The sequence below is a fragment of the Schistocerca gregaria genome, chromosome 2 (assembly GCF_023897955.1).
Source record: "Schistocerca gregaria isolate iqSchGreg1 chromosome 2, iqSchGreg1.2, whole genome shotgun sequence".
In the NCBI taxonomy this organism is placed as follows: Eukaryota; Metazoa; Arthropoda; class Insecta; order Orthoptera; family Acrididae; genus Schistocerca; species Schistocerca gregaria.
In genome coordinates this window covers 749,355,325-749,371,317 of record NC_064921.1, presented here as the reverse complement: position 1 = coordinate 749,371,317, position 15,993 = coordinate 749,355,325, and the positions used below count along the sequence as shown (strand labels likewise).

General features: G+C 47.1%; 1 protein-coding gene across 1 annotated transcript in view; it reads left to right on the top strand.

Annotated features, from left to right (window-relative positions):
- The window catches only part of LOC126335958 (protein Wnt-8b-like), a 119,246-nt gene that overhangs the window by 54,496 nt on the left and 48,757 nt on the right, over positions 1-15,993 (top strand). The window contains exons 2-3 of the mRNA XM_049999435.1: positions 333-500; positions 15,098-15,255. Coding sequence (XP_049855392.1) covers positions 333-500; positions 15,098-15,255 — 326 coding nt within the window. The remainder of the gene's footprint in view (positions 1-332; positions 501-15,097; positions 15,256-15,993) is intronic.

The following is a 15,993-nucleotide window of genomic DNA, read 5'->3' as shown; positions in this document are numbered from 1 at the left end:
TGCACATAATCATTCTCCAGAACCACACACCCAGTACTGGAAACAGTAAGTTTGCTTTTAGATTTATCACAGTTTTATAAACTTATGTTTCATGATGTGGAATTTTGTAGTATAACAATGTGATTGTGCCAGGCCCAGAATTAAACGAAATGAAAAGTTGATGTAGACCGCAAAGCACCTGTAGATGAGCCCCTGGGGCTCGAAGAGCATTATACATTTTAATCAAAACAGTTTTTCTTGTTTTTTTTACGGGATTTATCAAACCACCTTCTCACTGTATCGGCCTCCTGCAGTCACGTGAGTACGGGTGTGAGCACGCTGTCGTGCTGCAGGCGGTACGCCTTTACAGCAGAGCGTGTGTTTGTGCGTGTGCAGGAGCGGCCGCCGCTGAGCCTGCAGCTGGCGGAGAGCGTCTCTTTGGGGGCGCGGCTTGCGCTCTCACACTGCCAGCAGCAGTTCCGCTGGAGGCCCTGGAACTGCCCGGCCGCCGACTTCAGCCTGTGAGTAGCGCACGCCCACGACACTAACTCAAATGTCTCAGCAGTATCTGCGCAATCGGTATTTAAGAATATCGACTTGTACCAAATAGTGTTAAGCAACTACATCAGCATCTGAAGAACTGAAACTTATCAACACAAAGACGGAAGGGACTATTCTAATGAAAGAGAAATAGCATCAGCCACATGACAGCACTCAAATAATTCGATGGTGACAAGTGAAAATTTGTTCTGGACTGGGCTCGAACTCGAATGTCCCACTTTATACGAGTGCTCGCCTTTAGCCTTTGGCTACCCAAGCACAATTTCCATCCAACTCATATTCCCAGAGCTGTGAGGCGCCTGTCGGGAAGCGCCGGCTGCCAAATGACTGCCGGCCGAATTATTCAAACGCCCACAGATACTATCGAAAAGCGGCAGGGCCAAGAGGTCAGCGAGTAAACCATCAGAGGGCGACGCCAGTGGCCACGCCAAAATGACAAACGTTGTGCACAGCTAGCATCGGTGTACGCCGTCCAGGAGTACGATCTGCTTCCGCGACCTAGTCAAGCAGCCAATCGGAAACATGTAGTACTCCACATATCGAGGATTTAAGCTCGTGCTGGAGCAGCAGGAGTGACATCGCCAGCCTGCAACCGATGAGTATTGCTCATCAGTGTGGGATCCATACCACGTCGGGCTGACAGGAGAGATAGAGAAGATCGAAAGAAGAGCGGCGCGTTTCGTCACAGGGTTATTTGGTAAGCGTGATAGCGTTACGGATATGTTTAGCAAACTCGAGTGGCAGACTCTGCAAGAGAGGCGCTCTGCATCGCATTGTAGCTTGCTGTCCAGGTTTCGAGAGGCTGCGTTTCTGGATGAGGTATCGAATACACTCCTGGAAATTGAAATAAGAACACCGTGGATTCATTGTCCCAGGAAGGGGAAACTTTATTGACACATTCCTGGGGTCAGATACATCACATGATCACATTGACAGAACCACAGGCACATAGACACAGGCAACAGAGCATGCACAATGTCGGCACTAGTACAGTGTATATCCACCTTTCGCAGCAATGCAGGCTGCTATTCTCCCATGGAGACAATCGTAGAGATGCTGGATGTAGTCCTGTGGAACGGCTTGCCATGCCATTTCCACCTGGCGCCTCAGTTGGACCAGCGTTCGTGCTGGACGTGCAGACCGCGTGAGACGACGCTTCATCCAGTCCCAAACATGCTCAATGGGGGACAGATCTGGAGATCTTGCTGGCCAGGGTAGTTGACTTACACCTTCTAGAGCACGTTGGGTGGCACGGGATACATGCGGACGTGCATTGTCCTGTTGGAACAGCAAGTTCCCTTGCCTGTCTAGGAATGGTAGAAGGATGGGTTCGATGAAGGTTTGGATGTACCGTGCACTATTCAGTGTCCCCTCGACGATCACCAGAGGTGTACGGCCAGTGTAGGAGATCGCTCCCCACACCATGATGCCGGGTGTTGGCCCTGTGTGCCTCGGTCGTATGCAGTCCTGATTGTGGCGCTCACCTGCACGGCGCCAAACACGCATACGACCATCATTGGCACCAAGGCAGAAGCGACTCTCATCGCTGAAGACGACACGTCTCCATTCGTCCCTCCATTCACGCCTGTCGCGACACCACTGGAGGCGGGCTGCACGATGTTGGGGCGTGAGCAGAAGACGACCTAACGGTGTGCGGGACCGTAGCCCAGCTTCATGGAGACGGTTGCGAATGGTCCTCGCCGATACCCCAGGAGCAACAGTGTCCCTACTTTGGTGGGAAGTGGCGGTGCGGTCCCCTACGGCACTGCGTAGGATTCTACGGTCTTGGCGTGCATCCGTGCGTCGCTGCGGTCCGGTCCCAGGTCGACGGGCACGTGCACCTTCCGCCGACCACTGGCGACAACATCGATGTACTGTGGAGACCTCACGCCCCACGTGTTGAGCAATTCGGCGGTACGTCCACCCGGCCTCCCGCATGCCCACTATACGCCCTCGCTCAAAGTCCGTCAACTGCACATACGGTTCACGTCCACGCTGTCGCGGCATGCTACCAGTGTTAAAGACTGCGATGGAGCTCCGTATGCCACGGCAAACTGGCTGACACTGACGGCGGCGGTGCACAAATGCTGCGCAGCTAGCGCCATTCGACGGCCAACACCGCGGTTCCTGGTGCGTCCGCTGTGCTGTGTGTGTGATCATTGCTTGTTCAGCCCTCTCGCAGTGTCCGGAGCAAGTATGGTGGGTCTGACACACCGGTGTCAATGTGTTCTTTTTTTCCATTTCCAGGAGTGTATATTGCTTCCCCCTACTTATACCTGCCGAGGAGATCACGAATGTAAAATTAGAGAGATTCGAGCGCGCACGGAGGCTTTCTGGCAGTCGTTCTTTCAGCGAACCATACGCGAGTAGAGCAGGAAAGGGAGGTAATGACAGTGGCATGTAAAGTGCCCTCCGCCACACACCGGTGGTTGGCTTGCGGAGTATAAATGTAGATGTACATGTAACTTCACCAGAGACGCCATCACTGTCGCATACAGTCCGCTATCCTCCTCTGCTCCTCAACCAAGACTCTGCCGGCTCAGCGCGTCTGGACTCTGTCATCGATTCGGTGATTGTAGCAAGGAACATAAACTTTTTCATGGCTCATGCTCTGCACAGAGCGTTCACGACGAAGGTGCTCACAATGGCTCGTTGGAACTTTAACTTTTGTTCTACCAGTTATATCATCCAGCAAGGGACTTGATTATTTGTGTTCCAACTACTGACGTTTTGAAAGACAGCTTTCTTTACTACAGTGTTCAAGGATAGTTCTCGCTACAGTAAAATGTAAGTAGGCTGTTTAGGTTTTTATGTTGGTAGCGCCACGTAGTGCTCTGTATGAAAATCGCTGACTGCGCTGTGTGCAGTCTGTGGCTCGTTGGACTCATTGTTGAAATATTCGCTTGTGTACTGTTGGGCTGTTGGATGTAAACAACGCGTAGAGTGGTGCAGTTGGAGGTGAGCCTCCAGCAGTGGTGGAGGTGTGGAGAGACATGCCAGAGTTTTGAGAGATTACTATGAGCGGACGATCTGGACGTGTGTCCGTTAGAAAAAGGAAATTTGTAAGACTGAATGTTCATGACATCCAGTCTTAACAAATCTTCGTTACTCGAACTACTGCAATACAGCGAGCACCAATACTGCCAGGTAAATAAAAGATTCTTTCTACTGAAGGCACTAACTACTGATAGGCATAGTAAGCAAATGAAAGATTTTGATAGAGAACAGACAATGTATATACATTAATAGTGTAATAATATTAATAATGTAATAATATAATGACTTTTGAACACTATTAAGGTAAATACATTGTTCTCTATCAAAATCTTTCATTTGCTTACTATGCCTATCAGTAGTTAGTGCCTTCAGTAGATAGAATCCTTTTATTTACCTGGCAGTATTGGAGCTCACTGTATTGCAGTAGTTCGAGTAACGAAGATTTTTGTGAGGTAAGTGATTTGTGAAAGGTATAGGTTAATGTTAGTCAGGGCCATTCTTTTGTAGGGATTATTGAAAGTCACATTGCGTTGCGGTAAAATATTATGTGTCAGTTTAGTGATGATCAGAATAAATAAAGAGAAAACTGAGTACTTTGAGTTTTACTCCGCTGTTTCTGTATCAAATAACGTAAGAGTTTTTCCAGCACTGTCAATCTTAATTTTCAAAGAGGAAGTTTCAAAATTTCTGAAAAAACGTTTAATTTCTATGGTGTTAATTGATTAATTTTGGAAGACACTTAAAGAAGTATTTTTTGTGCTGTTGTTAATATTTAGCTAACGGTTCAGAACTGTGTACATTTAGAGTAACTGATACATCACAACAAGTGTTGGGATAATTTTAAGGAAAAACATATCGAAGGTGGACCCACATATTTCGTCATTTGTTGTTTCATGGAATACACTTTATTGCCTAACAACAATCATTATGATTACAAATTAAAAACCTTGTCAAAAGAATATCAGTGCTCACAATAATTTAAAGAACTTGAATAGGATCAATTCATTAATAACAAACTGTAAAAATTTACACCAGTAAGAAGAAGGGTTGAAACCAGGAATACACATTCCCGAAATACAAGTAAGAAGTCAAACAACTAGGTGTGGCTGCAAATGGATTCGCCAAACTAAATTTTACCATTAAAATGAATTACAAATGACTGCCACTAAATGTACTATAATTCCCGAGCATGGATAACACCTTAAACAAATAGACAACGCCCACCCAAAATGCGGAAGGATGACAAATCACGACACTGATTGTGGCTTTTGGGAAGCCCTTAACAATCTGTAACTCTTAATAAAAGCCCTTAAGCAATAAAATATACAATATCCCAAAATACAAGAAAGGCTGTGAAGGCGTACAATAGATGTGACTCCCAGCTGGAACACAACAGCAGAAATATTGACAATGACTCTTAAATAAATATTTGAGCCCCCAAAAACAGCAGACGCCTATCACAGCCAACAGGCAACAAGCAGGCAAGTTTTACAGTGGATAGCGTTAGCTAATGACTGTGGATAGGAGGGAAACACTCAACAGTTAATACTCATAAGTAAATGGCTTTAAAACCCAACAGGCTCCAGAACTAGAAATAAGGGTGCAAGGTTTAAACGAATAGATAAATAGCAGGTATAGTGTTGAGGAACTTGAGGCTCGCAGGACACACTTCAAAGCTTATGTGCCTGCTGAATTCACAATAATGAACAGATCAAGAGTTCCGGATTATCTGGCGACACTCCCTGGGGCTCGAATCAAATGATCAAATTAACTTTACTTGAGCCAACACGAGGCAGCTGGTAGAAGTGCCAGATTGCAGGCCAACCTGGACGTTGTGTAGCGATGGAAGTGTCGCCGCAGGAGAAAGAAAACACGTCTCTGCTCCAGGGGTTGGGTTGGGCTGTTTGGGGGAAGAGACCAAAGTGCGAGATCATCAGTCTCATTGGATTAGGGAAGGACGGGGAAGGAAGTCGGCCGTGCCCATTCAAAGGAACCATCCCGGCATTTGCCTGAAGCGATTTAGGGAAATCAGGGAAAACCTAAATCAGGATGGCGGGACGCGGGATTGAACTGTCGTCCTCCCGAAAGGCTGCTCCAGGCTCAGTGAACAGGAACGCGCCGTCCAGTGCCAAAACTACCCTACCAACATAGATCGGAAGGGAACAGTTATCTTCCCAAATAAGGCTACAGACGAGAATGTCTCGGATGTAGGCAATATTAACTTTGAAATCACAATGAAGTGAATACCCCTAGCTGTATATAGGAGTTGATATAAGTCAACGGGGACAGTTGAAAATGTGTGCCCTCACCGCAACTCGAGCCCGACATCTCCTGCTTGCATGGCAGACGCTCTGTCCATCTGAGCCACCGAGAACACAGAGGATAGTGCGCCTGCAGGGACTTATCTCTGGCATGCCTCCCGTGAGACCCACATTCTCAACTTATTGTCCCACACTATATTCATAGTGCCTCTGCCCCTTATACTCATTACTCGTGGCTTTTTGCCGATTCCCGTAAGAGTTCGGGCACTGTTTGTGCATCCGCACAGAAGAAGAAGATGGTCAAATGGCCGGTGAGCCTTAACGATATGTATTAACTTTCTCCATACGCTACTACACATACAAGTTGCAAGACTAACAATCCTTAAAATTACTTGAAAATTAACCAACTGAAATATCAGCGCCTGCAAGTCTGGCTACTAGGGCGTACTCATCTATAAAAGGGTGCCTTGCCTTCGACACAGACTATGTTATAATTTCAATTTCATCAACTCAATTTGTAACACAGAACACTCATACACTTGCCGGAATATAGCCTGGTACAACAAACTGTCATCAGTTACACTGTCCGATGACCACCCACACAATCACTCGGAGACGCGCTAATGAGACAGGTCCAGCACATTAACACAGACATGGCCTTACGATTCCAAGCAGGGTTGTTATTGCCTCCAATCCGCACAGGCGGTCTTCGAGGTGCCGTAAAATTTAAGCTAGGAGAACTGGCCAGTAACTTGCCGACCAGGTTGCATGTGGCGTCCACTGTTCTGGTCTTCAACCGATTTAACCCCTCACAGATTCTCGGAACCCATACCGGACAGCCGGAGGCTCCCAAAACCAACAACTTGCCAGCCATGCGCCCTCCAGCTAACTGCCAGTCACAGGGCCCGCCAAAACCGCACAAATAATCAGTGGTGCGGGTAGAATTCCGTGCCCGCCAAGATAGCCACCACAGCTCAATGATGGTGTGAATAAACATTTTTCCAGTTTCAGATTTTGTGTATCAGTTACGTCGGACATAATATCCGACTTGTCTCACACTACTTGTGTGAGACCATCATCATTGTTCACATGTCCGCCCCCGGTAGCTGAGTGGTCAGCGCGACAGGATCTCAATCCTAAGGGCCCGGGTTCGATTCCTGGCTGGGTCGGAGATTTTCTCCGCTCAGGGACTGGGTGTTCTGTTGTCCTAATCATCATCATTTCATCCCCATCGACGCGCAAGTAGCCGAAATGGCGTCAAATCGGAAGACTTGCACCCGGCGAACGGTCTACCCGACGGGATGCCCTAGTCACACGGCATTTTTTTTTTATTGTTCACATTACTTAATATGATTCCTGCAGTGAGGTGCCATTAAGATGTATGTGTGCTATGGAAGCGTAGTATGAACCACTTCGGATAGTCGCCTTTGAATTACTTCATTGCCCTCGTGCGGTGGGCGTCGGTATTTCCCTGCCATCATATATACATGATACGTTTATACTGTGTACACCCGCGGAATCATGAATATGTGGTATCTGTTCTTTCAGACAAGTTCGAAAGAACACCCACCACACACATAACAGATACTATTTTTTAACCCTGCTGTTGTCTTTGGGTCAGTATGACTTAGAAAAGAGTTTGTTCTTCCATAACGTTTTTATATGCAAACTCCTGCCCTCCAAAGTCGATGGCTATGTTTTTCTATACATTCTACATAGCTTGAGCATACCCGTTATTCTCCTCGTTATAACCTGAATTGTTATACTTGTGTCCCTTAGGTTTACATGACACGACTGTTTAGAATTTCACAACATATACAAACATTAGTATAAAATTTTATATCTGAGTGTCTGAGATACGTACATAATGGTTTTATTGTAACAATGCTGCTCTTTGCTTGCTTATTATTGAAATGTATGACGTTACACAACAATGCAGGTCACTCATTACGTTCAAATCGTCACAGCAGTATCGCTACCAGTAATGTTTCTTCAATTGCTTGGTGAGGACGCAGTTCAGGTATCTAGCTTTCTAATTTCTGTGCGGGTATCATGACAGAACGATTTCTTTCTGACGAGCAGTTGGAAGTATTAGTAAATGCATCTGACTGTGAGGAAAATGTTTCTCGAGAAGAAAATCACAACAGTGACGGCAGCACTACATCTGAATCAGAAGTCAGTTCAGACATTGATACCTGACATGGCGGCGTGGAAGCGGTGCAGGTGGCTCAGACAAAAGACAAACATACTGTAGCATGCGGAACTTTTTTTTATATTTGCTCTCAGAGTTTTGTGGTAATGTAAATGTCGTGTGACTCGGGCCTCCCACAGGGTAGACCGTTCGCCGGGTGCAAGTCCTTCGATTTGACGCCACTTCGGCGACTTGCGCGTCGATGGGGATGAAATGATGATGGTTAGGACAACACAACACCCAGTCCGTGAGCGGAGAAAATCTCCAACGCAGATGGGAATCTAACCCTGGCCCTTAGGATTGACATCCTGTCGCGCTGACCACTCAGCTACCGGGGGCGGACTTCCTTTTCCAGAAACTGGATCCAGTGTAACTGATATAAAATTGTCTTTTCAAGCCATTTTGAGCGATAATATTCAGAATATTGTGATGGAAATGACTAATATTGAGACTCAAAAAGTTTATATTGATAGCTGGGAAGAATTAAATCAAAGTATACTTGTAGCCTGCATTATTTTGTTATTACTGTGTCGTGCATGTACACTGAAGCGCCAAAGAAACTGGTATAGGCGTGCGTATTCAAATACAGAGACATTTAAACAGGCAGATACGGCACTGCGGTCGCCATCGCCTATATAAGACAAAAAGTGTCTGTCGCAGTTGTTAGATCGGTTACTGCTGCTACATTGGCAGGTTATCAGGATGTGAGTTTGAACGTGGTGTTACAGTCGGCGCACGAGCGATGGCACACAGTATCGCCAAGGTAGCACTGAGGTGGGGATTTTCCTGCACGATCATTTCACGAGTGTTCCGTGAAATAAGGAATCAGGTAAAAAATCAAATCTCTGACATCGCTGCGGTCGGAAACAGATCCTGCAAGAACAAACCAACGACGACTGAAGAGAATCGTTCAATGAGACAGAAGTGCAACCTTTCCGTAAATTGCTGCAGATTTCAGTGCTGGGCCATCAGCAGGTCTCAGCGTGCAAACCATTCAACGAAACATAAAAGGTATGGGGGGTTTCGCTCGTGAACCCTTGATGACTGCAGAACACAAAGGTTTATGCCTCGCCTAGACCAGTCAACACCGACACTGAACTGTTGATGGCTGGTAACATCTTGCCTGATCGGACAAGGACTGACCAAAAAAGTGAAGCAGCCAGAACACATGGTCGGATGTCAGTGTGACTCTACATGTACATACCGTTGGTGACTACCGTATATAAATGATTAGAGTTGCAATTCTCTGGGAGAGGTAGAACAGCCACCATAGTGCATTTGTGTAGTTCGTGTTTAGTATTGTTACCTGGTACGGTATATAAAGGCCATGTACAGCGCCGTATATGGAGTGATCATTGTGTTATAACCCTCGGAACTGAGGGTTTGTAATAATTCAGAACGACCGAGAGGGGTGGTTCGGGAGAGAGGGACGACTGACGCTGAAGCGTGCAGACAAACAGAGGCAAGAGTGTTACTGACATTATTGCATTGAAGGTATACAGCCGGCCTTGCGTTGAACTCGGCGATGGCGCTACGCAGTGTACGTGGGTCAGCGCCAACGCGAATGCCGAATCTGCAGCGTCAGCACCCAGTTGCCCAACCTTGCGGACGTAGCGTTCCCACTCTCGCCACGGCTTAAGTGGTCCGAAACACGGCTGACTCCTCCCTCAAGCAGACTCATGGACCTCATGTAGAGCGCCAAAGGGAAGCAGCTGATCACTGTCTTTGCGGTGAGCCTCAGCAGCGCAGCAAGGTCAGTGTCCGCAGACAGCTCTGCACCCGGGAGGCCGCGAGTTCACGCCACAGCCCCGCCCCTGCGGACGGCAGCTTGCAGTCCACCGGACGATGTCAGAAAGCGGAGGCCAGCAGCCCTCTCGCTAGTCGTGCCGGAGCAGCTCAAAAGTACGACGCGCTACGCCGCAGCAATGAAGCGTCCGTGTAGCGGAGGTTGGAGGTAGCTCCTGTGGGCCAGTTGGCTGGTGGTATCCATCACCAAAATGTCGCCGTGATTGTCCTGCAACTTAAACAATCGTCATTCTCTCTAGCTCTAGGCTTATTTACACGCCTTCACACTACGCCTGTGACATAGTTCCTCTGGAGGGGACAAGTGGAGTGCTCTGTAATAATTCCAACGTCACCTTTCCTCAACTCGCTTCGGCTCCTACTCACAGGTCACTGGGTGTTGTTGTAACTGCAACATATAGGTTCTTCACAGCATGTCGGTATCATCCACTGCCCTGTGCACTTCACATCTGTATACAGTGCCCCAGGCCCGTGCCTTCTACCCTGTGAGCGATGTCGTAAACCTGCTCGTAGAATCGTTTGCAAAATATCAACATCGCCCGCGCCTGCGATCCGATGTGCCAGCTACGGTTGGAAGCCAATACCTGTACGAAATTGACAAGAATTCCCCAAATCCACGCCTTTACTTATTCGTGGTGCCGCAACTGTGAAGGAAATGGAGATCCCACGTACTCAAGTGAGACAACGTTATCAGCACTTGTCAGAGTTTGGTAGGAAACTTATTGTGGGTCTGCATTTCAAAAATGTTCAAGTGTATGTGAAATCTTATAGGACTTAACTGCTAAGGTCATCAGTCCCTAAGCTTACACACTACTTAACCTAAATTATTCTAAGGACAAACACACACACACCCATGCCCGAGGGAGGACTCGAACCTCCACCGGGACCAGCTTCACATTCCATGACTGTAGCGCCCCAGACCGCTCGGCTAATCCCGCGCGGCGGCTCTATTTAGATGCCTAGTCGAATTGTGCAATATCCAGATTTCTAGAGTGTTTGGATGTAGCAGTGGTCCAATGTTGGATGGCATGGGAATTTGGGGGCAGACACAATCGTCGTCGAGGTTCTGGACGACCACGCCTGACCACCGTACAAGAGGATCGCCGTACTGTACTCCAAACACATCGTAACCTTGGCATCTGCTCCTGTCAGCCGAGAACAACTAATGGACTCCCCGCAGTATTTAGACTGTCGTTAACAGCACAACACAAATGGCTGCGTTTTGAATAATACTATGACCAGGAAGTATGGACTGCTGATGAACAGCGTTAGACTGCGTTGAGCAATGAATTGTATTTCTGCACTACCGTGGTTTACCACCGTCGAGTACAGTAGTGAAATGGGGAGAAGTCGCATTCTTAGTGCTTTTTGGAGGAAGACAATGGTGTTACTGCAGACAGCATGGTCTGGAGAGCCATTGGGTCTGTCTTCATATGACGGTTGGTAGTGATTTAGCGTACGTTGACAGCACAACGGTACATCACGGATATCCTGCATCCTCAATTGTTATCTCTGACGCAACAGTATCGTGGTGAAATTTTTCAACAGGACATTGCTCGTGCACATGTGGCACTTATCTCCACGAACTGTCTGCTTGATACAACGGAAAAACAGCCAAAGTTGCACGTTTTATTTACTTGATGAGTAGTTTTCAAATTATCCACATAGTCAAAATGGTGTTTCCCCATATATATATAAAACCGTGCCAAGATAACAAACATGCATGTATAAAAAGTGCGAATGGACAGTTACAGATACGTGATGTTGAGATGCTCCCATGACCAGCATGGTCCCCCCCCCCCCCCCCATCTCTCCCTGGTAGAACAAGTATGGCACAAACTGTTCCAGTGGCTGTGGCCAGGATATCAAGGACTAGTTAAGGCAGCTGTAGGCCAGTTTGCTTCAGGAGTGGATCCAGTGACTTTATGATACACCACACTTCCCAACTGAGTGACTGCTTGCATCCAGGCCACAGGAAGTGCAATGTCATTCTGAGAAATGGGAGCATACTGCCTAGTTCTTCGTAAATTTGACTCGATTTTGTAATAAGTAGAAAATAACGTCAAATACCCCCTCAATGTGTGAAGTTTCGTTTCCTTCTGCCCTTTAGAAAGCTTCATTCCTTTTGCCAGGCGGTGTACTATGCTTGCTGTCATTCCTCTCTGGCTCTGTGTCCTACGGTTATCCAGATGTTTTTTTTTCCTGAAGTTGCGTCATCAAAAGTGATGGTCATACTGTTGTGTCGGCTAATGTGGGAGTCAAAACTGACACGAACAAGGAAAGAGAGAAGTTGCGATTGCTGGTGGCTAGAATCCAAAATGATGAATGAGATGTGTCTAGCCTGTTATGTGTGACTGCTTCCTCGTGTTATGACAGATTGCCTATGGAGGGTGAAACGTTATTGACTTCGGTACTCGATATTTGTGCCATCTTGCAGGGTTTACCGTTCCTACCTATTCTAATTGTCTAACTTCGGCCCTAAGGGCATCGATTTTGTCAAAAACCCGTAGAGCCTTGTCATGGACCTTCTCTTGTATAGTGGTCTCGTGGAGTGCGGTGCGGATGTCGACATTTCGTGTCCACTATGGAGCTTCTGCGATCCATCGGTAGCAAATGTTTTGCAGCGTTTGGAGTTTGTTGTAGCTGGAGACGCACATAGTTCCCCACGAGGTGGAGCCATATAACACTGTGGGATCCACCGTTGCCTTATACAATTGGAGTTTAGTCTTAGGGTTGATATCCTTACTCTTCAGGAGTGGAATCAATGACCTGGCCTTCTTCTGGGCTGCCGTCTTCTTGTCGTCAATATGCTGTGTAAAGAGTAATTGTTTGTCAAGATAGACACCGAGGTACTTCACTCTCGGCGACCATGGGATAAATTGATCAGCTATGTGGAGTCTGTCGTTCAGAACTGGTTTCCTCCGTGTTAACATAACAGCTGCCGTCTTCGTCGGGTTGATCGTTATTTTGCACCGCCCAGCGTTCCATTACAGAAAGCTGCGGCTGCATCCTAGCGATTAGATGGTCCAAGTGTATCCAGGTATCAGAAAGGCCGTACCGTCTTCATAAAAACTCGCTGTAACAAGGGGGACTGTTGGGATGTCATTTATATATAAGTTGAAAAGCAGAGGCGAAATGACAGAGCCCTGCGGAATTCTTGCGGAGATCAGTTTCATTCCGGAGTTTTCATAGTCGACTCGGACATACAGTTACCTGTCCTGGAGAAAGCTGTCTCTGAGTCCAATGTACTCGTAACAATCCGCAATAGGGGTAGAGCGCGCGCGGCTCAGCGCCTCCCTGATGCCGTTTCGAGACGCTGCGCTGGTCGGTGTGCAGTCGACGCTTCAGGATCGCATGTTGTTGTTGTGGTCTTCAGTCCTGAGACTGGTTTGATGTAGCTCTCCATGCTGCTCTATCCTGTGCAAGCTTCTAAATCTCCCAGTACCTACTGCAAACTACATCCTTCTGAATCTGCTTAGTGTATTCATCTCTTGGTCTCCCTCTACAATGTTTACCCTCCACGCTGCCCTCCAATACTAAATCGGTGATCCCTCGATGTCTCAGAACATGTCCTACCAACCGATCCCTTCTTCTGGTCAAGCTGTGCGACAAGCTCCTGTTCTCCGCAATTCTGTTCAATACCTCCGCATAAGTTATGTGATGTACCCATCAAATCTTCAGCATTCTTCTGTAGCACCACATTTCGAAAGCTTCTACTCTCTTCTTGTCTAAACTATTTATCGTCCACATTTCACTTCCATACATGGCTACACTCCATACACATACTTTCAGAAACGACTTCCTGAGATTTAAATCTATACTCGATGTTAACAAATTTTTCTTCTTCAGAAATGCTTTCCTTGCCATTGCCAGTCTACATTTTATATCCTCTCTACTTCGACCATCATCAGTTATTTTGCTCCCCAAATAGCAAAACGCCTTTACTACTTTAAGTGTCTCATTTCCTGATCTAATTCCCTCAACCTCACCCAATTTAATTCGACTACATTCCATTATCCTCGTTTTGCTTTTGTTGATGTTCATCTTATACCCTCCTTTCAAGACACTGTCCATTCCGTTCAACTGCCTTCCAAGTCCTTTGTTGTCTCTGACAGAATTACAATATCATCGGTGAACCTCAAAGTTTTTATTTCTTCTCCATGGATTTTAATACCTACTCCCAACTTTTCTTTTGTTTCCTTTATTGCTTGCTGAATATGCAGATTGAATAACATTGGGGATAAGCTACAACCCTTTCTCACCCCCTTCCCAACCACGTCTTCCCTTTCATAGCCCTCAACTCTTATTACTGCCATCTGGTTTCTGTACAAATTGTAAATAGCCTTTCGCTCCCTGTATTTTACCCCTGCCACCTTCAGAATTTGAAAGAGAGTATTAAAGTCAACATTGTCAAAAGCTTTCTCTAAGTCTACAAATGCTAGAAAGGTAGGTTTGCCTTTCCTTAATCTATTTTCTAAGATAAGTCGTAGGGTCAGTATTGCCTCACATGTTCCAACATTTCTACGGAATCCAAACTGATCTTCCCCGAGGTCGGCTTCTGTCAGTTTTTCCATTCCTCTGTAAAGAATTCGCGTTAGCATTTTGGAGCCATGACTTATTAAACTGATAGTTCTGTAATTTTCACACCTGTCAACACCTGCTTTCTTTGGGATTGGAATTATTATATTCTTCTTGAAGTCTGAAGGTATTTCGCCTGTCTCATACATCTTGCTTACTAGATGGTAGAGTTTTGTCAGGACTGGCTCTCCCAAGCTTGTCAGTAGTTCTAATGGAATGTTGTCTACTCCGAAGGCCTGGTTTCGACTCAGGTCTTTCAGTGCTCTGTCAAACTCTTCACGCAGTATCATATCTCCCATCTTCATCTACATCCTCTTCCATTTCCATAATATTGTCCTCAAGTACATCGCCACTGAATAGACCCTCTATATACTCTTCCACCTTTCTGCTTTTCCTTCTTTGCTTAGAACTGGGTTTCCATCAAAGCTCTTGACATTCATGCAAGTGGTTCTCTTTTCTCCAAAGGTCTCTTTAGTTTTCCTGTAGCCAGTATCTATCTTATCCCTCGTGAGATAAACCTCTACATCCTTACATTTGTCCTCTAGCCATCCCTGCTTAGCCATTTTGCACTTCCTGTCGATCTCATTTTACATAGTCCAATACTGACCCAACATTCCCAGCTGTGTACTTGGCAATGCCATGTAGTTGAGGAGTAGGAGTGAGGGTTTCTTCTTCCTTTCCGGTGTATTTGGCTGCTGCTGTGAGCTGTGTGTGGTGTTCGTTCCAGGAGGGCGCAGCGGCGCGTGACGCGGGAGGCGGCGCTGGTGTCGGCGCTGACGGCGGCCGGCGTGGCGCACAGCGTCACCAGGAACTGCTCGCGCGGCGACGTGCCGGGCTGCGGCTGCGACGACCGCCTGCCGCAGGGGCTCTCCTACCGCCGCGCAGGTACATTTTTTTCCTTTATTGTTATTTTGAAACCTCATACGAGGCAGGCCGGCAGCGGCAAAGTCGCGCCGCTCTTCGCCCACAGCCAATACAATCAATACAAGTGAAGACATCGAAAAACAAAACAACACGGTGGATAGACAACAGTAGACACACAAATTTAAAAGACGTGAAGTCGTTCACAGGTGCAGCGTCCAAATAAAAACGTTCAGTACTCGGACACTAAGAGAGATGACAGAAATGGCACACGTGAACGAAGGAGCACAAATGACAAAACACTGAGTCACTAACACGATGGCACACACAAAACACTGCCGTCGATCTCCGGCGCTCGAATGTTCACTTTACATGTACGAGTCTGGGGACCTGCCAAAAGGGGAAAAGGTGGGGGAGGAGGGAGAGCGGAGGGTGTAGATGCCAGTGGCAGAGGAGATGGGAGGGGGAGGAAAAAAGGTAGGGGGGTAGGGGATCCCGGGGGGGGGGGGAGGGGGGCAGGAAGGGAGGAGGGAGAGAGGGTGCCCTAAGGAAAGAACACAGGATGTGGAAGTGGTAAATGGAGGGGATGAGGATATCATCAGGGAGTGGGAGTTGATGGAAGCCACCTTGGGCGAGGGTATAGAGAGTGGAGAGTTGGAAAGCTGGTGGGATGTGGGAATACAGGCACGGCAGCGGACGGGGGTGGGAGAGGATGGGAGAGATAAGCGGGTGAGAGGGCACAAGTTTATGGGAGCTGTAGAG